The sequence below is a fragment of the Telopea speciosissima genome, chromosome 2 (genome assembly GCF_018873765.1).
Source record: "Telopea speciosissima isolate NSW1024214 ecotype Mountain lineage chromosome 2, Tspe_v1, whole genome shotgun sequence".
NCBI lineage: Eukaryota > Viridiplantae > Streptophyta > Magnoliopsida > Proteales > Proteaceae > Telopea > Telopea speciosissima.
The window spans coordinates 858095-881187 of record NC_057917.1 but is presented as its reverse complement, the minus strand read 5'-3'; the positions used below and the strand labels follow the sequence as shown (position 1 = coordinate 881187).

At 39.1% G+C, this 23093-nt stretch overlaps 2 protein-coding genes across 4 annotated transcripts; one reads left to right on the top strand and one right to left on the bottom strand.

Moving 5' to 3' along the window:
* The first annotated feature begins 1258 nt into the window (after positions 1-1258).
* On the top strand, positions 1259-11678 carry LOC122652228 (ultraviolet-B receptor UVR8-like). 2 transcript variants are annotated; one of them, XM_043845914.1, is made up of 11 exons: positions 1259-1616; positions 1899-1972; positions 2068-2152; positions 2349-2480; positions 2569-2805; positions 2943-3182; positions 3478-3521; positions 8083-8265; positions 9796-9886; positions 11298-11341; positions 11439-11678. In XM_043845914.1, exons 1-11 carry the CDS (start codon positions 1406-1408, stop codon positions 11559-11561), a joined length of 1464 nt encoding a protein of 487 aa, XP_043701849.1. In that variant the 5' UTR covers positions 1259-1405; the 3' UTR covers positions 11562-11678. The 2 variants fall into 2 exon arrangements, with proteins under 2 accessions (XP_043701849.1, XP_043701848.1); XM_043845913.1 differs by having other exon boundaries at positions 2937-3182.
* Positions 11679-12122: 444 nt separating this feature from the next.
* LOC122652226 lies at positions 12123-22687 on the bottom strand. 2 transcript variants are annotated; one of them, XM_043845909.1, is made up of 10 exons: positions 22267-22687; positions 21222-21428; positions 19444-19534; positions 19302-19343; positions 15789-15848; positions 14080-15354; positions 13887-13988; positions 13020-13160; positions 12404-12529; positions 12123-12310 (listed from the first exon to the last, which is right to left on the bottom strand). In XM_043845909.1, the coding sequence occupies exons 1-10, from the start codon at positions 22362-22364 to the stop codon at positions 12221-12223; spliced, it is 2232 nt and encodes a 743-aa protein (XP_043701844.1). In that variant the 5' UTR covers positions 22365-22687; the 3' UTR covers positions 12123-12220. The 2 variants fall into 2 exon arrangements, with proteins under 2 accessions (XP_043701844.1, XP_043701845.1); XM_043845910.1 differs by lacking the exons at positions 21222-21428; positions 22267-22687 and adding an exon at positions 16751-16834 and having other exon boundaries at positions 19444-19535.
* Positions 22688-23093: the final 406 nt, after the last annotated feature.

Below are 23093 nucleotides of genomic sequence, written 5' to 3'. Positions count from 1 at the left end.
CTCTCCAATTCTTTAAAATGTGCAATGCGGCAGTGCAGGGTGGAGATGTCGACACCTGGTAGTTCGGACATCCAAAGGTTTGAGCTCATTGACTTCGTTTTTTGTTTCTTCTCAAACTCGACACCATTGTATGTCCAAACTTCCACATGTCGAAATCTCCACCCCGAACTACGGCACTGCACACTTTAGGGAATTGGAAAGGATTATTTTCCCACCACCAGAGTCCGAATTTTTTTCCTCTCAGGTTCGCTGCCTGGTACAGTTTTCCGGTTCTTCTTATAGGGGGCAAAAATGACAACTTAACCTCACTCGATCAGCGTGTTGGGGCAAGGGTTTAGGCCGTCATTTCCGTCCCCTATGAGAGAATCGGACAACTTTACTAGGGGAATCTCGGAGGATAATGATCCCCAGAAGCCCACACTGCTGAGAATTTTAATCGTCAATCCTATTAATTTTTTAAACAAAAATTCGCATCTCTCAGAGTTGCACTGTAGTACACTGCCAGAGGGCTTTAATCCTCTCCAATTCTTTAAAATGTGCAATGCGGCAGTGCAGGGTGGAGATGTTGACACCTGGTAGTTCGGACATCCAACGGTCTGAGCTCATTGAGTTCGTGTTATTTTTCTTCTCAAGGTCAACACCGTTGTATGTCCAAACTTCCACGTGTCGAAATCTCCACCCCGAACTACGGCACTGCACACTTTAGGGAATTGGAAAGGATTATTTTCCCACCACCAGAGTCCGAATTTTTTTCCTCTCAGGTTTGCTGCTTGGTACAATTTTCTGATTCATCTTATGGGAGGACAGAACTGACAACTTAACCTCACTCAATCAGCATGTTCGGACAAAGGTTTAGGCCGTCATTTCCGTCCCCTATGAGAGAATAGGACAACTTTACCAGGGAATCTCGGAGGATAATGATCCCCACATGGCCACACTGCTGAGAATTTTAATCGTCAATCCTATTAATTTTTTAAACAAAACTTCGCATCTCGAGTTGTTGTTAATACGTGGTGACGTATCATTTGTTTGAAATTTCCCATATCAACACGTGGCTTAGAAAGAAAAGAAAACGAAAGCTCTATTGGTGGGACTCACGAGAGGTAGGACCCAACCTTCCAGAAACTTCTAGGGAACTCCTGGCTATTAATAGCCGAGGGCATCTACTGGTCATCCTCACGCCACGTGTCGAAAAGAACACATTGGTCCGACTTGGCAACTTCCATTCGCTTAGAAATGATACGAATCAGTGTAGTAAATTAGGGCACTTTCTCTCTGTAACTGAACTCTGGAGTGCCGAAGAGTTGACGCGGAGAGAGAGAAGACACCTAAAGCCACTACACCAGAGTCCACAGAGAGAGGGGAAGGAAGAGAGCTTCTGTAGTCTATTTTCTCTTGAACCGCTATGAATGGCGAGGGGGAAGGGAATGAAGCCGTGGAAATGGAAAAATCAAAAGAATCTTTAGTCTTCATGATGGGCTACCTTCCTGGAGCTTCACCACAGCGGTCGCCCCTGCTTTCGCCGGCAGTCGTTCAGTCACCGGATTCAATCGGTTCTGGAGATTCCTGGAAGGATGTTTGTGGTGGTGGATGTGGATTCGCTATGGCGATTTCTGGTGATCTCTTTGAACTTCGATTTGGTTTTCTGGTTCCAGTTTCTACATCTGCATGTCTTGCTTTTCTCGGCATTGAAATGAAAATGCTTCCAGCTGTTTTCAGTGACCGTTTTCTTCTTTCTGGACTCCCGAATTTATTTTACGAGAAATTTCTTTCTTTCCCTCTATCTTCTTCTTTTTTTATTTTTTTGGTAGAGAGTCATCCAGCTTGTATCCTTTTCCTCCAAATTGTTATATTCTTTTGCTTCGACTTGCATATGCTTATAATTTTAATCCGATCAGAGGCAGGAAAGCTTATAACATGGGGCTCAGCAGATGATCTAGGTCAAAGCTACGTGACTTCGGGAAAGCATGGGGTAGTGTGGATCTTTTGCTTCTCTAGTTCATTGAGTTTCTTTTTGTGATTCCTCTCTGAATTTGTCGTTCATGTTCTTTTGTGGCTTTTGTTAAGGAAACTCCGAAACCCTTTCCTCTGCCTACTGAAGCTTCAATAGTGACGGCTGCAGCAGGTTGGGCCCATTGTATCTCGGTTACAGGTACTGCTTACGTCTTGATATTTAGAGTATTAGTAAGTATCTGTTGAAAGGATGACCAACAAGGAAGTAGCTCAAGTTTAAATTCCTTGTCACCCAACAAAGGCAGGGTATGCCATTTCCTGTAATGTTGAATACAGTATTATCAGTCTGTTGGTTGTCTGGAGTCGTGGAGTAAGTTTGGTTTCTGAAATTGCAGACAGGGGAGAAGTCTACACATGGGGTTGGAAAGAGTGTGTCCCCTCTGGAAAGGTCATTGGAGATTTGTCTGCCGGGCCCAGCACAGAGAAGGATGTACTTGAAAAGCAGAGTTCAATGTTAACTGAGCAAGGTAATTTCCATTACTCTACTTGTCATGGATAATGAACAGAAGCTATTATTTCCTCATCTGTTAAATACTAATGTAGTAAAGATGACAGTAAGCCCTAGATCTCAAGGTACAAGATCAGCCTCTGGAACAGTATCTGGTTTTGACAACAGGGGAAGTGGAGAGGAAAGTACAAAGCGAAGAAGAACATCATCAGCAAAACAACCAGCTGAAAGCTCGACATCTAGTGATGAGACTCTCTCAGCATTGCCATGTCTTGTGACTTTAAGCCCGGGAGTGAGGATTACCACTGTTGCTGCAGGTGGACGCCATACATTAGCATTGTCAGGTATGTTCACTTCCTCCAAAGCAACCACTGCTGAACTCGAGCCAGAATTGTAGAATGTAGGCCATAAGGGACACTGAGCCAGGGAAAATATATTAAGCAAGACACTGATGTATCATGCTATTTCCCCGAAGTTTCAGATATAGGACAGGTGTGGGGTTGGGGCTATGGAGGAGAAGGGCAGCTAGGTTTGGGTTCTCGGATCCGTATGGTGTCTTCTCCTCATCCTGTTCCTTGCATTGAGCCCTCTGGTTACGGAAAAGACAGATCTTCAACGGCTCCTCCTGGAAGTATAAATTCAGAGGGACAAGTCTATAAAGTTCCAGGAACCTATGTGAAGGGAATTGCCTGTGGAGGCCGACATAGTGCTGTAATAACAGGTCAGCATCTGATGATTTGATTTTTAGACCATTAAGAAGGTTTTTCAGAGAATGATGTGGAAACTTATGGGATCTAGTCAAGCAGATGCATATGATTTCTTTTATGTCTTTGTGTATCATGACATCTTTGGCTTATAGTAAATCAAATTTGAAGTCCCATTGACTGATAGAGCATTCCATTCGACTGAACTCTCTCAATTCATTTCATGCCTGATTTTGACTTTTAATTCACTGTGTGGACAATAACATCCATTGCTTATATGTCGTTATTGTTTATTATTTCATGCATCAACAGATGCTGGTGCACTACTTACTTTTGGTTGGGGACTTTATGGACAGGTGAGTTTCATTTGCCAGTTGATCCTTCTAGTGAAGGACTTGCCTTCTCTGCGTTGTTTATGATATCTGTGAAATGTGTTATCAGTTTGTCTTAACCATGCTGGAGAAGGCTAGTTTGGCATGATGAGTTTGTCCATGACGCATTCTATTTCTTTGTTTGGTTGATCAAATAGTAACTAGCTGTACTGATGTATTCTCAGCCATGCCGGTTGAGCCTGTTATAATGTATTACTATTGGACCTCAAAGCATTGAGCAAATTACGAATAAAGGAAAGTACCATTGTGGAATGTGGAGAAACTTTTCTTAGGTAGGTGTTCTGTAGGGATGATTGTTGAAGGTCAGAAAATATCATAGCTAAATTTGAGGAACTGACAGCCTTGAGTCGTGGCTGGAGGAGAATCCAATCTGAAACCTAATAACTGACAGTCTGTCCTGTTGCTGACCCAACAATGGAGTTTTACATAGATTTCCAACTGCAGCTCAGCTTGACCCGGGCTGCATACTTCCAGGTTAGGATTCAGGAATAAATATTATGCTTATAAGAGGTGAAACTTACGCTCCCAAAAATTTCTTTCACATTCTTTCAACATTCTCCATTCCCCTCGACTTTCTTTTTTGTTTCCATATGAATGCATTCAGTGAATACGGGTTATCTAAGTGCATGGTACAAGTAGGCATATGCTGTAGTACTCTATGTATATTGTCCACTTTTGTGGTACTTGACATGAAATGCACTTGTAGTCTCTAGAGTTGTGAAACAACTATCTGGAAATCTTATGGAAATGTAATGAAATATGCATAATTTCCTGTGTTCTACTATTTAAATTGTTGCTATTGTCTGTTATGTGATTGGTTTTTCTTTCTTAAATTATTTTACTTTACCATGTTTTACGCCGAACCAAAGATAGTCTCAAAGATTCATCGAAATAACTTTAACAACTCTGCCACATTAAGTAACTGTTTGATCCCTTCATCACTTACTAATTAAACCCTATGATCTGAAATAAACCTCATCCCACTGGGTCCCATTTGGGGCTCAGCCCAAAGGACAAATAGATGGCTAGAGCTGCTGAACCTGCTGGAAAGCCTGCAACCATTATTGGTGGGTCTGTTTGTTTCAGGTCGTGTGGGCCTCAACTTGGGCTTAAACATGACCATAGGTAGAAGGTTTTCCCAAGTTGAACCATAAACATGAGTGAAATTCTTGATTATTTAGTACTTTGTGATTATATTAATTAGAGGTGGTTTATGCTTTACACTGCACGTGATCAACAATAAGATGTAGGGAGAAAGAGGACCTAGACCAAATTAAAAAATCATGATTATTGGATCCAGAAGAGCTTCCATTACTAAAGCATCTCTGAGAGTACAACCACCAATGCTGCCATACTGTGTAAAAGTCCATAACCCACTCATGAAGTGTTGTTATAAGGGTAATGAGTCTCAGGAAACATGGAGCCCTAGATTTCCCATGAAGTTGGCAGACTTGTTTCTTGCAGAGTGGTCAGAGGTGACTTCCCTACTATGCATATCTCTAACATCATATCGGAGCACTCAAAAGGGTCAACCTGATTGAGAGGGCCTCGAGTTCTTGATAATTGATAAAAGCAGCTGTCAAATCGACTTTCACAATTAGTCATTAGAAACCATGAATGCCTTACAAACAAGAGCTCATCTAATTAGTCTGTGCAAGAGCACAGATAACTTGCTGATTTTCACCTGCAGATTCTGATTACTGAAGGAATCACATTGTTGTCAAAAACAATTTTGATTTTCACAGTAGATAAATATTTTTGTTTGGTTAAACAATAATGGATGGATTTCAGATATATATCTAACTGGTAACTAATAAGAGGGCGGGCCTTGGTGCAACGGTAAGGTTGCTCCATTGTGAGCAAGTTGTCACGGTTTGAGTCTGGAAACAGCCTCTCTACGAAAGCAGGGGTAAGGCTGCATCCATTATGACCGAAACCCCGCAGTGGTGGGATCCTTGTGCACTGGGTACCTCCTTTTTATCTAAATGGTAACTAAATGGTAACTAATACTAAATATTTAGGGTTCAAAAAATTCTTAAAGAAAATCCTAAACAGGTGTAAAATTATTCTGATGAAATTGTACAATTTATGACATTACAAATGTTAAAAGTCTGTCGATGTTTACTGTGTGGTGTTCTCCTCTCTGCTGCCCCCTCCCCCCCCCCCCCCCCCCCAAAAAAAAAACATCTCAAACAAAAAAAAGGGTCTTCTATGGTCTAATGTATAGAACAGGAGCTATTGGTTCCTATGTAGTCCACCTAGGAGGCTACATGGCCCAAATATCTGCTATTTGGCAGTTTAGATGGGGCCCAAATTTTGTGGACAGGTAGACCTCAAGGTCCCCTGCTCACATGTCGAATTTCAGCCCAAACAGAGTTTCCACTTGGCAAAATAAAGCTTTAAAAATCATGAATTACCAAAAGGGTGTGCACCAAGGCATAGACTACTAAGAGTGTTAGATCCTGATACAATGATGCATGGACATACATGGGAGAGAGTACATCACTGAATTAGGTTTTAAATTCAACAAATAGCTAATCCAGACAATGTACTTTCTATCCAACCGTCAGAAAATCTATATTTATTATTATTATTATACATATACATTTTTTTTTTGTCATAATTTTTCATTTTTTTCATTCAAGAAGTTTGACCCCTCCCTCTGAGAGGGGCTGATTGGGATTGTTTGAGCAATTCACACAATCGTTGACCTCTTGCCATTTGATTCTGAGTAGCTTGAATTACTATATCATCTGTCAGACCTTTATCTGCTCCATTTCCTGGGCAGGTCCATTTCCCCAAGTTCCTCTAATAGAGGGAGTGAAAATGACCACCCTACCCCTGCCTGGATGGGGTCCACCCCCCTCTATTAGAGGAACTTGGGGAAATAGACCGGGCAGGAAATGAGGCGGATAAAAATACATCATCTGTCTGCTGCATGACTTAGTAGGGGGGCCGTGTAGGAAGCTGCTACTTGGGCTGAGCTAAAGCCTTTTTGCTGTAAAATAGTTGTAGTGTGTTTCATCCAGTCATAAGCTTTGATTGCAAGGCTGTTACTGTTAGCCAGATATGCCAATCCCTTTGAAGTAATGCATCATTGGCTGTGTACTTTTCTCTTTCTTCTCTCTTTCACTTTTAATTGGTTTGTGTAAAATTTGAAGTCAAATCAACAAGATCATAAGACTGAGTTTTGAAAAGGTTAAAGGGTTTTGCAACCATGAATCCTGTGTGTTTTGCAGCTTCCATTAACTTCCAGTGGAAGTTCAAATGCAAGCATAAGAAGAAAAAATTAAATGAAGTAAAAAACATAAAGGAGAAAAAAAATGTCACCGGTGTGTAGTCCTGAAATTCCTGCAAGAGTTATTTTATTTGTTAGTCTATGGATGTGCGTACCACATGGTTGTCTTTTAGTAGGAAGTTATTATCTGGGACACCAAAAGATTACACCCAAAAAAGAGAGAAAAAAGAAGAAACCCAAAAAATAATACTATATAGAAGTAAAGGGCAGGATAGCACTGTTTTCTTTGACTGAAATTGTATAATTTTTTGCCAAATCATACAATTTTAGATGAGTGCAGGTGGATGGGATACCACACAAAAAAGACAGCCTTGGAAGAAAGCATTGGCATAATATTTCATACCATTGAATACCCAAAAGAAGTGAAATGGAATAAATGGCCGTCCAGTCCTCTCAAACCTGCATGAGCCAGAGTTTCGTAAGTGCCCAAAGTGTCTACCTATAAGGTTGGGATATGGTGCAGATTGGCCTTTCCTAAAAGTACACCCTTTCTGTCTTAATCTCCCCCCCCCCCTTTCTGTGGATTGATAGTTTTTTTGTCTTAATTCTTGTTCTAACTATTCAGATTATTAAAATTCTAAGAAATCATGCTCGAGGCTGTAGAATATTTTTTCATTACAATCATGATTTTCTATTATTTTTAGTGGCATACTACTGGCACTCTGTTTATGATTGTCTTAGACTGGTAGAACTAAAAAAAATAAAAATAAGGCATGACCGAATTAGAGATAATTTAGGAGAAGCTCTGCTACATGGTAAGTTGATTGAAAAGCATTTGAGGTGGTTTGGAAATGTGCTATGTAGGCCATTGAATGCTCCGTTAAGGAGTGATATGATTCAAGATTGTAGGAACTAAAGAGTAAACTAGCCAAGGGTAGGCCTAATATGATTCTAGAAGAAGTGGTTAGGAAACATGCATGGGTTAGGATTGGTAACAACTAGGACTTTGAATAGAGTTGATTGGCAATATAGGATCCTTGTACTGACCCCATTTAACTGGGATAAGGCTGTTGAGTTGAGTAATCTGAATCTTTTTCCAACTTCTGACTACTCTTTAGCGTAAATATGTTGGAACTGAGAAAAAGATGGAGAAAAAATACCTTTAAAATGTTCAAAGATGAGGTTTACTGAAAAGGGAATTTGGTTTTCAAGTTTTGGGTTGTGGCATTTTCTTTTCCTTATTGCTGAAGATGTTAGCTGCTTTTCTGATGTTGTATTTTGGTCCAGTGTGGGCATGGAAGTACAGACGATGAGTTGAGTCCAGATTGTGTGTCAGCTCTCTTGGGTATTCAGATACGAGGAGTTGCTGCTGGACTGTGGCATACAGTTTGCATTTCAGTTGAAGGAGATGTGTATGCGTTTGGTGGAAATCAGTTTGGGCAGTTGGGTACTGGTGCTGATCAAGCTGAGGTACATTCTGAAACATTGATAACTGGCATTAACTGCTTCTTTTCTGGTTCAATCCAAGAGATAGTAAAAGGCCTCTAATTTTTAGCTACAAGGATAGACTACCTCAGGTATGGCAGTATGTATTGCACAACCAATGGTTTGGGATGATAAAAGTTGTCGTACTCATGGGAACAAAGCATTTATGGGAATAACTCAATAATTCTTCCTTTAATGTGTGTAAAACTTAAGATAGAAATCATGTGCTTGCATCGTAGAACAAAGTGCTGAAAACGAACTTCAACAAGAGCATGTGGCTAATTTTTTTTAACTGATTAAGTGATTAAGAAGAGAAGATGGACTAATTTTGTGGAAAAAATCATAGAAATCCTCTAAAAAGTTGGATAATCAGACAAATCACATAACCCCCCTCCCCCCAATTCTTGAGTACTTCCCTTTCCATTATGTATCTAAAGTCTGGACTCTCTTCAAGTTAACATAGTTGTCATGACACCAATGCACTACTTGGCACCATGGTGACACCTAGGTGAGGCCATGGTGCCGAAGATGTTCATGAAATTACAGGTACAGGTATATTTGCCAGATTCCACGTATTTTCTCCTATCCCACACATGTTTTCATATAATTGGTATATGTCCTTCGTCATCTGCATATAGGCACCTCGAAACATAAGGCGAATGCTCACCTTGGACATCAAGGCATGCTTTCTCACCTATTCATTGCCTACACCACACCTTGACACCTATGGTAATGAATGAATGTGGTAATCAATGCCAATGGTGTCTGGAGCCTCATGCTCTGGGAACGCCCTTTTATTTGTGGGCTTTCTGTGGTGGGGTTTGAATTTTTTTTAGAAAACAACCTAGTTGAATAGGAAAGAGGTGAAATGCAAGTATGTCAGTTCAGAATGGGTGGTTGGTTTAGAATTAAAAGCCAAAAAGTACTTATTCATATCATAAATTATTTGTAAACTATTGCTGGTATGTATAATACTGATTGTCTTGCTCACGATGACCAGTGAATTCTCTGTGACTATTTGGCTGCCAAACCAATTAATTAAATAGGAATTCTGCTATTCTGGTTGGGATTTTCTATTTTATTCATCCCACCTGAGATCTATAAAAAAAGGGCGTACCCAGTGTACGAGGCTCCCGCCACTGCGGGGTCTGTGGAGGGTCATAATGTATGCAGCCTTACCCCCGCTTCGCGGAGAGGCTGTTTGCAGAAACTCAAACCCGTGACCACTTGGTCACAATGGAGCAACCTTACCGTTGCACCAAGGTCCACCCTGTACTTGAGATCTATAAATTAACCTGAAATAAATGTGCCTAACTGTTGGTGTGGGCATTTTACCTGTGCCCTTTGAATTTGGATGTGTACTCTAATAAAATGTCTGTAGGACTGCCCAATCAATTGGAGATCAACTGCTTGCATCTCTCTCTGTTGTGCCCATTCATTTTTCATCTTAGACTGCCTTTTTTTTTTCTTCGGTGGAAGCTCTTGAAATTAAAACAAAGTTCCTTCATGAATCAGACTCTTCCGAGACTCTTGGATGCCCCAAGTTTGGAAGACAAGCATGTGAAAATTGTTTCTTGTGGGGCTCGCCACACTGCTGTACTCACAGGTACGTTACCTGATTATTTTCCTGATGAATTGCACCCCGTTGGGCTTTAAATTATAGGCCAATTGTTGTGTACAGAAATTTAAGGTGTTTCATTATATTCATTGGTGGATCAATATCATTGGAATAAAGCTTGTTTTTCCATTGCACTCTATCTAGGAATAAATCTTTGCATTAAATCATTATAATTCGTCTTTCTGCTCCATAAGCTGTCTTAGCTGCTTGTAAAGCCAATTTTGATTGTATGAACTGATCAAAATGGAATCCCGGATGCACATCTTTATTAAATTCTTTTTATAATTCGTTTAATTCTATCATAGACTGACCTGGGAACTTAGCAAATGACCTCCTAAACCTATCAATTGATAAAGTTAAGAAATAAATGGTGAATCCATGTTTTTTAATTTGATTGGCTTAACCAATTTAGGTAAACTGAGCACAACTGGTATCAAAATGTGTGAACTTCGCACATTTAAGCTAGATTATTGAAGTTCATGTCATGCCAGCTGCCTCAAGGTACCCTTACAGATAAAAGGTAAAAGTTTCAGTGAATCCATGTTTTTTTAATTGGATTGGCCTAACCAATTTAGGTAAACTGAGCACAACTGGTATCAAAGTCTCTGAACTTTGCACATTTAAGCTAGATTATTGAAGTTCACGTCATTCCAGCTGCCTCAAGATACCCTTACAGAAAAGGAAGGTAAAAGTTTCATTATGTTCAGTGCAGGAGCATTGTCCTCGATTAGTGAGTTAGACCACAGAAGACTATCTTAGGTTTGTTTACTGTGAAATTCTTACACTAACTTGCAGGGAAACCTTCATCATGCAGGTTACCTATAAAAAAAAAAAAGAAATCCATGTTTCCTTGATTTAATTACTGGCATGTCAGTGATTTTGAAATTCACTGTTTATTAATCAGTTTGGTTTTTGCATTAAGAAGTGAAACTGTTTAAACTGTTGGTTTTGGACTGGTTACAATGATTAGAATGAGTATGATATTGACTGATTATGCATACTAAATCCGTCCTGGCATTCAATATATGCTCTCTAATGTCTTTTTAATCTGAAGTCAAAATTTGAGCTTACATGCCGTGGTTCAAACCCAGTAGAATCAGATTTCTTTATTGGGTTTCAAAAATAGGTTTGTTTCCAATTGGATTCAGAACTGTTGATTCGAATCAACTACAAAACTGAAACCAATAAAAACCATGTAACTGAAATTGTTTATTAATTTATTTCAATTTGGGATATTGAAACCATTTAATGAACGGTTCGGTTTTAGTTTTTACCTTCCAAACTTTGAACCCAACCAAAACCAAACCGATTAGCTGAAAGATCTCACATTATATTCTCTCGGAGGCTGTAAAATTCTAAGTGTATCTGACTTGACATTCTTATTTTGTGGATTTCCTAGAGGATCGGAAAGTCTTCTGCTGGGGGTGGAACAAGTATGGCCAGGTATAATTTTCAGCCTTCATGGTATACCAAATCTAACCTTGATACTCGTTTCCTGGGAGACATTCTAATGCAATGTCTATCTTTTTGGTGTACACAGCTTGGTTTGGGTGATGTCATTGACCGCAACATTCCTTCCCAAGTTAACATCGATAGTTGCCTCGTAAAGAATCTTGCTTGTGGGTGGTGGCATACATTATTGTTAGCTGAACCACCTACTTGAGACAAACTTCCTCAAAAGGAGCTGGCACAGTTTTGTAGGATAGTACTCTCTTGATTGATGCGGCTGTTTTATACCATTTACCCAACATATGAATTTTGTAAATACAAGTTCCATGTATTTTTTATATCAGTGTGTAAAAACCGGAATCGAGGAATTGGAATTTGGATCTGGATCGGTCCAGAATAGTCTTCAAAACACACCCTCAAGCTTAGTTTCCATACAGAATTGGGATCTGCTGGAGATTTTTAAATACTGAATTCACATCAGTCTCAGGAATCAGATTTAGCTGATCTGAATTCCTCTTATTCCGGACCAGCTAATTCACGCTACGTTTTTCAAGTTCAGGTGGAGGAATATTAACAATTCAAGCCGATTTGGGCCCTGATTGATCCCAATTCCGAGTTTTAATAGCATTGATTCATATAGGCATTCTTTCACAGTCCATGGTTCATTGCTTAACTGTTATGGGGGAAAGTATTTTTCTCAGATCTACATAACAAAATGTTTCTCTGCTGAATAATTTATTTGACACAATTCATCAGTTGTTCTGTACATATGAGATTGCTTCCATTCCTTCACATAAAAGGTACATAACACTTTACGATATCATGAATCAATTGTTCATTCACATTCCAAAGCAAATTAAGACAATGAAAGCATCAAAACTTGGTTGAGATGGATTTTCTGTTCCTTCGTAACAGCAACATCAGTGGCCAGAACACCTCCATCCTCTGAAACCCTCGTGAAGCCTGTGTGCAATGCAAATGAATTATCATATAACAATGGTAATGATAATCACCTCTTTGTTTCAGATTCACATGTGAAACTAAAATGTCTCTTACCTCCACTATGAAGTGAGCCCAAATCTCACCTGCACGGGTTTCCATCACCCCTTTCAGAATAGTCAACTCTAAATGTCCTATGATTTGTGCAATTTCCAAGAACACACCATGTTCCTGGCATAACATCTGCATCAGTGGAATAACAGGGCAAATAAGAATGTAATTTGGTAATAAGCGTTGCTGGGAAATTGGAGAGGGCAAGGATTTAATATCCTTGCTTGTCAAGAGAATCAATGCAGTGTTTAAAATATAAATCAGAATTGGGATCCAGATCATAATAGCCTGAATCAGTAAAGAATCGGCTTTAAAACACCCTAACCCTAGTTTCCGTACAGAATTTACTCGAGCCAGATCGGCTGATTAATCCAATTTTTAAATCCCTGAATCATTGGCTACACCTCAAGTTGACAATTTTATTTTCTAGAGGTGATGGGAATCCAAGTTGTTGATTTGATGGTCGCAGCTTGCTTAATTGGCTCCATAATTGTAAGAATCATACTCTCTCTAACACACACACACCCATGTGGACACAATATTAAGTAGGCTATCATGATGCTACCAAAATATGACAAATAATGATATATGAATGGATTTTTTTAAAAGTAGTGGAACAGACCTCTATGAGCAGGTGTCCTGGATGATCAAGGTCTTCTACAATAATGGGAGGTACCCCAAGTTTGCTTCCCATCTCAAAAGCCCAGCTCATGCCATTCTGGTGACCTTGCACTCCAGTGGATTTCCAGTTCATTTTACCAGCCTGTAGGGAGATCCAGTTATCTTTAGATTTTGAGAACTTCCAATATATATATTCACTATTCAGTACGATGAAAAAAATGACACGAAGAAGTTGTCTTATGCATTGAAGTGTAATGATTTTCTCTAGGTATGAAATAATGTTCATGGACTGGTGAAAACCAATGCTAGCCGCTTATCAAGTGCAGTTAATTGTTACAGACTATATAAATCAGGAAGTAATTTTCTGTCAGGGAGTGTGGCCAACACCAGCACTGCCATGTGTCTATCTCTCTCTCCTTAAAATAAGGGGGCATGGATGTCTTTTCACTTGTCAATGGTCAAATTTGTTACAAGAAAATCCATTGGTTAGTAGGACCATTGTCAGTGATTTTGATTTGTCATGTGTAGGGGTAGAATTCTTATTGTTACAATCATGAGGTTTCTGAGAAGAAAAATATGGGCACAAAAATGGATCCTCCATGATGATGTGTCAGGATAAACATGAAGCACGGCATTTACTGATCCATATAGTTCATCAACTCATTTGTAATAATTGTGATGTGAACATGATCAACTACATTACATGTGCAGTGGGAGGAACGGAGAATATCTCACTCATGTATGAGTCAGAACCTGAGAGGCATTAAACCTGTTTAGTAGAGTATCATATCACAGGTTCAAGTGGAATCACTTAAAGAATTGGTTCAAATCAAGAGGATACAAAGAGAAACATGGTGAAGATACAAACCTTTTCATGGGCACACTGCCTCAACTTCTCAGCTTGGTCAGTAACATTTCTTAAAAACATCAAGTGTTTTACGGTTCGGTCCAACAAAGCATCAATGCTACACTGTATTTACAGCAGAAGGAAACTGAGTGAATGACAAACTAATGTACATTAATAATGTAAACAGGAAAATAGACATTAAAACCATACCTACCTTAGCACCATTTGGTACAAGCTCCCGCAACTCCTTGACACGGTCTTGGATCATCTGTCTATCCCTTGGCCTCGGTCTTGGCCCTTTAGTTCTATCAGACCTTGTCTTCCTAGTAACATGCGACAATTTTGCATCTTTAACACCAGACTGCATGTTTGCACATACTTTTTTGGGTTGCTCCTCATCTATAAACGTGCTCATCATGCTCCCGAATGAAGCCCCAGTTTTATTGATGGCTTTCTCAGCAACGGTAACAGATGTGGAAGTCGTGTTATTCAGTGAAAGTGGATCACTTTTAACCAAGATACTTCCTTCAGATTGATTTTGTGTTTGGCAAGATGCCGTGAATCGCCCTGATGAGACAATTGGTGAGCTAATAGGATTAGGTATATCAGGTGTAGCATCATCTGAATCACCTTGCACATTTGCAACCACAGTATCGAAGAGATGTCCTGCATCCTCACCCTTCCTACACCATCCAATGGATTTCCTAGCTGACAGCTCAACACCCACATTGAGATCTCCATGGCATGTAAGGTCTAACAAACTGCCACAGACAACCTCCTCAGAAATAGTGGGGCTGCACAGAAATCTGTTGCAGCCTCCCTTGCAAGTTTGAAGTGCTTTGGGTAGTTCAAAGTCCACAGGGAATCCTAAAAAACTATTGGCACTTCTATGATTCATCTGATTAATAGTCCCTTCTCCGAATTGTTGATCTGTGAAACCTCCTATAAGGTCAAAATTTATGTCAGTTTGCTTGGAAGATATCCCCATGTCAGAACAATTACAATCAGAAGAGGCATGTAGTCCTTTTTCAAAACAAGTGAAGTCAAATACGTCTCCCCTCATCCCCAAATGGTTAGAAGTCAGATTGGAAATCAGAGAATGATTATGTGAAAATGATACTTCAGCTGGACCAACTGATAGAGCACCAAAGCCAGCTTCCTCCACACTTCCTGGAATTGGCTGCAGATCTTTTCCAAGGGTGTGGAGCTTCACCGGAACTGTCAAAAGCGGTGTAAGCTGAGGGCCTATCATTGGGAGATCATTCTTTGTTATCTGGACACCATTGAGCTCCATTGGAATTGGATCCAGCAGATTACCAATAAATGATAATGGCTCAGCTAAGTTATCCAAGCAAACAGATGTCAGTGATGAAGGTGGAAGAACTAAGAGATCACTGCTTGATGCTGAAGGTATGGAAACCCCACCACCGTACTGAACAGTATTGAACATATCCTTGATATGAGTGACTAGCATCGGATCCTCATTGACCTGCATGACTTGATAGGGGAAAAGGCCAAAAGTAAGAAAAATCACTTGCACAAGTATCAACCATACTCAACCTTGTGCAATAACATGATACATCATCTAAGCATTTGGATCACTCCAAGCTTGAGTACACTTTTGCTTCAGCGAGGCATGAAATTGTGATGAGTTGAAGCATGTTAGGCCGAAACACCACACTAGTGGTTTTAATGATATAGGTCCTGGTCTATCACAAAATGGTATTCTAAGTAGGTAATGGATGGTACTGCATTGAAAAGATTCATCTGCAATAATATATCTTCTAGACAAAACAATATCCAGGACTGCAGAGTTGGAATGAGGGGAAATGACAAATAAATTATAAGGTGTCTCTCAAGCTAGATGTGGGTTGAGTCATTATTACTATAATAAATCTACGAAGCTTGTAATACTCAACGCACCGTCTCCAAAGACCCAAGCTGCAGTACCCCATGCGGAACAACAGGTACAAGCAAAATAGTCTGCAAAGAAATGTCTACAGTTAGTTTAATCATCTTTCAACCATATGTATGTAAAGGGTCAAGTTTACAAGGGTTATGGACATGTCAGAAATTCTGAGCTAGGTATGTGTAAAGGTCTTCTTTTCCAAAATAACGAGCAAGAATTCTTGTCAACAAATACCTGACAAACAGGGAAGTTATCCAACATAGTGCCTAGGGTATCTATTTGAATAAAACAGGTCAACAATAACATTAGGTGAAGGATAAGCAAATTAAATCACACACGAATGTTAGACTATCCATACATATATAAATGGATGGAATTGATGGGGAGTATCCATGTATCAAATAAATGTAGAAGGCAGCAGCTTAGTGGGCAGTCAAACAGGTCTCCACGAATCAGCTACATCACCCAGTGTTCGTGCTAAATTTCAGACCATAACACCTAAGAAAGCATGGGCCTCCTTTAGGGGCACTGGTTAATAAAAGTTTAAATCTATGATTGCCAATATACCATGGAGACAAGTGTAAGGCGAGGCATACATTATTACATTTAATGTAGGCCTGTGTATGATGCATGACTGGGTCTCAGTGTATGTGTGTTGGGGGGAGGGACAATTTGATAGTTGGGTCAACCAGCAAACTGATCTAAAACAAGCCAGGGGTATACTGTTTGGTATTTGAGCTGTACTCAATGAGATCCACAAGTAAATGACATCACACCCTTCATGCGGTAATTTAAATTTAATAGCCCCAAGAATTGAGTTGGCAAATGAAACCTTTTTTGGGGCTTTTTTTCTTAATGCAAGAACTTGAAACCTCAGTCACTTGTAACAAGGACGAGTCTATACAAGGTGATCATACAGCTGAAACTGGCAGTGTTTATAGACATGACTCCTATGGCCAACCAAGAGGATCCCTACCTGAAGGATGGTCAGTATCTGCTGCATCATCCTCCACATCAGCTATGGCCCACCGTGTTTGGTAGGCCCGCTTTCAACTAATAACTGTAGGGGACACAGATAGTCATAAAGTATATTAACACTACAATTTTTCATTAGCAAAAAAGGACTCCTTTCAGAATTTTCTTGGGAGGACCTTTTCAAAGAATATTTCATGTCCACATCTCTGTTTTTTTAGTTCCACTGATGCTATCCAAAAAAGAAATCCTCAATTCAATAAAACTTGGAAATAAATAGGCGGGTGGGGTTGCAAAACATCTCATATATGACAAAATTGTCATCCAAAATAAAAATTACTATGACACTAAAATAAATATGTTTTTTTCACAGTAATGGATGTTTGGCACTTTGGCTTGTTGGTGTTGTTGATGATTCATTCCTGTAATGTGCTTGCAATTTTTATTCGGGAGAAGATTCCACTGGTTTTTAGTTAAGGGAAATGAAGGAAGTGAAGTTACTTTTTTAAAAAAACAAATGGAACTTTTGTAAACATGATTGTGTAATTAACTTTAAATCTTACCAAGGTAATTAAACTTTTCAAGTGGATTTTTCAATAAAGTGAAGTTAAATCTAAATACAAGATTAAGAAGGTTTTTGAGTTAGCTACATAATCAGTGTTGGTAATGATTATTAATATTTTATTTGAGTTTTAATTTCATTTCCTCTCCCTTCATTTCACTTCTAATCAGCAGGCAACCAAAAGGAAAGTCCTAATATTTTTTACTTCATTAATTAAGGGCTGTACCCGGTGCACAAGGCTCCTGCGTTTCACAGGGTCTGGGAGAGGTTAGATGGTAGGCAGCCTCATCCCCAACGGAGAGGCTGATTTCCAGGACTCAAACCGGAACCGCGCCACTGCGCTGGCAGTAATGAGAATAGTAGTAGCCTATTATGTTGAGGGAGTTAATAATTGATTCATAACTACATATATTGCATAGTAAACTAAACAATATACAGAACATTAAAAAAGTATTTTAAACAGTATTATATATATTACAAACAATATACAGAACAAAATAAATACTTGAAACCGAATCCTGTAACTAATAACTACTAGAATATTCAAACATGATAATTTGTTAAGAAGATATGGGGCATTACTAGTTATGCACAGTAGAATTAAGTTAGTCCCTTGAAATTTTCAGGTTAATAGCACATAAAAGGAATAATTTCAACCGACATATCCTGACTTTTTGTACTGATTTTACCTGCATATTTTCCTTTTACGTGCTTTTACCTGGAAACAAACTGACCATTAGGGACTATCAACTTAATTTTCTAACTTTATTTATCCACACATGCATGCAAACACCTTCCAGTCCCCGTCCCACCCAGAAAATGACCAAGAAATCTCCTAGTGTTAGCTCGCTTCTAAGCACAAAAGGGACAACATGCCCATTACTCCAGCCACTCCTAAATTAAGGGGAAACAAAAAAAATTCAAAACTTTGATGGCTGATATTGTAAGGAAAGGGCTCTAATGCATTTTCACCTGTACGGCTGTGGTGGATTACGAAATTTGACTTGCATTAGGAAATGGTTTCCCATGTGCACCTAGATTTCTTCACTACATGAACTCTTTGACTTCAGCCATGTGGAGGGATGATTTTGCCAACTTGGGACCGTCTGTTTGGACGTAAGATGTGTTCAGGTGGTGAATCCTTCTCATAATAACCATTTTGGTGAAATTTTTTATTCATTCAATAGCCTCTTCAATCAAAACAATTTAATCAATTTATCATTTATCCTAGTATTCAAGGTGGTAATTTAACCTTCCATTCTGGTCAAAAAAAAAAATTTTAACCTTCCATTAAGAGTATGATATGCCACACTCCAGAGAAGTCTCTCATTAGATTATTTATCTTCTAATTGTCTGATTAGATTAATTTTTCTATCCAAAAAATAGATTAGGTTAATTTTCTGTCAGTTAAATTGATTAAATTAATTTATGTGAAGGCAACAAGAAGGGGGAATTTCCCAAAAACTTTGGCTAATTAAGATAATGAATAAGCATAGCAGGAGATGCCACCATTAACTTTGTGGTAACGTTACCAACTGATGATGAGAGAGACTGGGGATTGAATTCCCCCCTCATGTGGTGGGATTGGGTTGGGTGGTTATTACAGGTCTTTTAGTCCTTACAATTTAGGGATGCCTTGATATGTGTTTTCTATCTTTGTGGACATCTGGTCTAGGGTGCAAGTAGGACCAGGAGAACCTGAGCCTGCCTGAAAATTTCAAGGCCTGGGAAGGGCTTTTCAGCCTGTGCGCTGGGCCGAGGTTGGGTTTTCCAAGCCTGGGGTTGGGCCAGGCCTTGGTTTGAGCCCACCCTGACACAGTCCAGATCTGCCCTATATATATATGCATATGTCAATATTTGTAAGCACTCCAGAGAAGTCCTTCAGCAGTTTATGTAACCACTTGTAAATTGTCAGTAGTTTTGAACCAACTAGCCAGATCATACATATGAACTTCAGTTTCTATTTACAAACTCTCCATGTGGAGGAAGCTACCTTGATGCCTGCTGCAAACTGAAGTAGCCACTCATCCGGATACTGTAAATGGAAAGAACTGCATCAATCTGGTCCTTTGAGTAGGACAATGGGAAAATAGTCATATTTCTAGATTCAAAAATTTTATAGCCCAGAATCTCACCCCAGGAATTAGCTCAGAGTTGATACCAGCAGAGACACTATCAGAAAAAACCCAACAATACTTTGCGGTAGATGCCACTTTACCAACAACCCTGCAGATAAACATATTATTAGTCATGCAGCTACAGGAATGCTCCCACAGCTCATAGAAATTTCTGGAGATAAAACTCAATTCAGGAAAAGCAATACCCAACCATTTGGGATAATTTACAACTTTGTTTTGTGAAGGATTCATATAAAAAAAATTCAATCCAAAATAATATTTTCTCTAAATTGATTAGTGTAAACAGCAAGCCGTCTGAGAATCTGAAAGAAGTGATACCATGACAGTAAGAACAAGTTAATAGGAAGGGGTGAGATTGCAACTTTATTATACTTTGATTGCTTAAAACCAAAGCCAGGTACCTCATATAACTTCCACATGATTTATTTTAGAAGGTTATAACCTTTACAAGGATTGGTGAACTTAACAAGTTCACAACTTGCTACTTGGCAAGCAATTAATCAACATTTAGGTGGGCCCATGTTATGAAGGGCTCTTCGCACATCTCATTGGTCAAACTTCAACAGAAAATAAGCATTATATATGGGTTAAAAGTGTCTCCAAAAGTTGTAGAATTACTACTAACCTCCATCATTACATATTAGAGGTTTATGGCATTCTTTTAATTTTTCATAACTTTGAACCATGATTTGACCCACATTATATTTGTATTGGGCTGATATTTTATCAGTGAAATGGGAGGAGGATCCTCTATAACATAGACCCACCCATGTCCACCATCTCTTGCCACATAGCAACTGGTGAACGTTAACAATTGTCTTTATTTTAAATCACCATTACTTGACACTTAAATTTTATATGTCATTCTATGGTAAAACATAACATGCAATTCACTGTTATTGTTATAATCTTCAGAAAAAAAAATGGTCTTATTGTGCATGACATATAAAATTTGGTCGTATTGTGCAAGATTTCCGCACAAGTGTGACTTATGTTACACATTCACATGTTGAGCCATTAGCCATTTACTACCTGAAAAACCATTTTCAATCTACTGGCAACCAGACTGATCTGCCTGGCACTGTCCCAGTCATGGTTTCAAGTATCACAATCAGATCAGGCAGCTTGGGCCACAATTCCTAACCCCCACAAAAATCAGCTGACGAGGTGTGCAACCAGCTAGTTCCTGCAAACTAGGCCAGGATTGGAAGGATCAGCTGAGTCAACTCGACGTCGGATAGTCCAACACAATCCAGGATCCTGAGTTCTAAATCCTTAGCCCTAATTTTTGTATTTCCTTTGATGGTTACACGCCTATTGAAAGCTAAGCAGTGGTAACTCTAGATATACCCTATGGGAAAATACAGATATATCACCTACACTACTTGTTTTGCATTTCTTCAAGACCAATGGAATGAGATATTCCTATTAAGGCAATGGTTCTATCTTGCACTCGGATGAGTTGTCACATTTTTCAACAAGATTATAATTAGAACAAATAGACAATAAAAAAAAATTACGAAAAGAATGAGGGATAAGGTCGAGCATCATTGTTCCTCACTGACCCCACGTCCAGACTTCCAGAGTAAACTAAGTCAGCTGAAGGATTACTAGGCCAAACCTACTATTACCAATGGACTAATTCAACAATAGATTTTAAGTTCACTAGCTAGCTGAAATCCAATGTACCTAATTTTCTAATACAATTCCCACAAGAGCACTAGTAAGAGCGAGGAGTATTATATTTCTAGATTTAAAGCTGTTCATAAACATACCCCTCTCCCATTGAGTACAGCAGACATGACATATTTGCCACTGCCAATTGAATTGGATATCCAACAGAACTTTCATTGCCTGAGCTTGTTTCATTCCCAAAGAGCACATTCCCGTCCATCTCGCTAATCCAAACACTTTTTAACAAACTTTGTGCAGGCTCGCCACATCTTGAGAAATCACAATATCCATCCTCCCAAGTCAAAAGCCTAGAGAAACAAGAAATAATAGGAAAATCATCAGAACATTGCTCACCATTCCTAGGAGTATATCAAATCAGGAAGTGCTTTTAAAACCCAGAGTCCTATAATAAATGTCCATGCCCTCATTAGACACTAAAATGCTATTTTATTATTTAGTTTCTTTTGTTTTCAAAATTCTTATGAATAGTTCTATTGAAGGAAGAGTAATATGGATAGAGGGTGGTATGTCCGACCAAATATAATCAGGAGCTATTTACAGAACTCCTGGCCACAAGCGCTTTAACCTGTTAATTGAAAAGATGCTGACTGTCTAAGGGTGCTGTCTTCTCACCTTGAAATTGCTTCTCTAACCGTAAAAATGATAAATTGATTCCCCAGAATTTTCTGTAGAAGATTATGATTTCTCTTTCCCACTAAATAAGAGAATTACAGCATCAAAATGAGTCCCCCCAAGTAAAACATAACTCAGGTTAACATGTCTCGGTGCCCGCTATATAGACACCAGAGTCAATATAATTACTTCCACTGCTTTAAAAACTGTAGAGATCTTTAAACTGCGATGCTAATGTTAAGCATAGCATCGAGGAGCACGAGAACATGAATCATATATAGAATCTAAATTGTATATTTTTATAAATTTAAAGTCCATTCCTGACTTCTCCTTTAGAAGCCATGTCTCACATTCAGTCATGCATATATCCTGGAGAACCATACGTTTAACTTTGCAAAGTTGGGGGAAGCAATTGTCTTACCCTCGATATTGACCAATTTTTGGGCGCATTTTTTCCAGTTAGAAAGTCTTGTAACAAATTCCAACAACATAAATGGTGGGAAAGCAACTTACATTCGATTGCACTGCTCAAGCTTCCAAAAGACTGCATAATTCCACGGTGAATTGTGGCAAAGGCTCCTCAGCAATTGTCTCAGGATAGAAGGCCCCATCAGATGAGTACCGAGTAAATAACCACAAGTTAACAAAAAAACTATATTCGTCAAATTAACAGCACACGCTCCCCTAGCTGCCTCTGTACGAGCCTCGCCCCGCTTGTTTTATGCGCAAACCAGCTCTTCGTTTTATTGGTGGCCCGGTAGAACCGAGCAGCAAAGAACCCATCGCCGTCCCCCCTTCCAAGAAAAGAAAATAAGGTGGTACTAGTTTGTGCTCGGAGCTATATGTCAAGACTCAAAAGAGTTAAAGAATGCAAGAAACGTTAGAAAGCTCCGCCTCCATATCTTCCGCAGTTTGGAGAGAGAAGTCTGCCATAAATTACTGCAACTCAAAATTTACACTCAAACAAAACCAACTAAGTATGAAAGATGATCACTGGGGACTTCGAATCAATAACTGCAACTCAAAATTTACGTCACACTGTCTTCGCGAACACAATTGAAGCAATTTTCTTCCTTCTAGCCCCTACTAGATCTCATCAATTTTAACAAATTTTCCTCTCAAAGTACAACCATAAACAAATCGTTCCCACGGTTCTTTTCAAATGGCAACATTCTCGCTGTTGTGAAATTCTTCTTAACACAAGAAATGTGAAATTTTCAGAGATCTCAGCTTACCAGCACTGTTTCTGCTCAATATATCGTCAAAGTTCAACAGAATTAGGTACATGCACGATATAAAAATCTAGAAAGCAGAGAAAAAGGAAAAGAAAGGATCACCAT

Bases quoted from the DNA above. Each gene is read 5' to 3' on its own strand.
- LOC122652226 (XM_043845909.1), bottom strand. From the start codon at position 22,364: ATGGGGCCTTCTATCCTGAGACAATTGCTGAGGAGCCTTTGCCACAAT. The intron at 15,849-19,301 runs GTAGCTTCCTCC...ATTTCTTTGCAG, and splicing joins AGTTTGCAGCAGGCATCAAG to ACTATTTTGCTTGTACCTGT. The intron at 15,355-15,788 runs GTGCGTTGAGTA...CAAGTCATGCAG, and splicing joins AGCTTGGGTCTTTGGAGACG to GTCAATGAGGATCCGATGCT.
- LOC122652228 (XM_043845913.1), top strand. From the start codon at position 1,406: ATGAATGGCGAGGGGGAAGGGAATGAAGCCGTGGAAATGGAAAAATCA. The intron at 1,617-1,898 runs GTGATCTCTTTG...TAATCCGATCAG, and splicing joins ATTCGCTATGGCGATTTCTG to AGGCAGGAAAGCTTATAACA. The intron at 2,481-2,568 runs GTAATTTCCATT...TAAAGATGACAG, and splicing joins TTCAATGTTAACTGAGCAAG to TAAGCCCTAGATCTCAAGGT.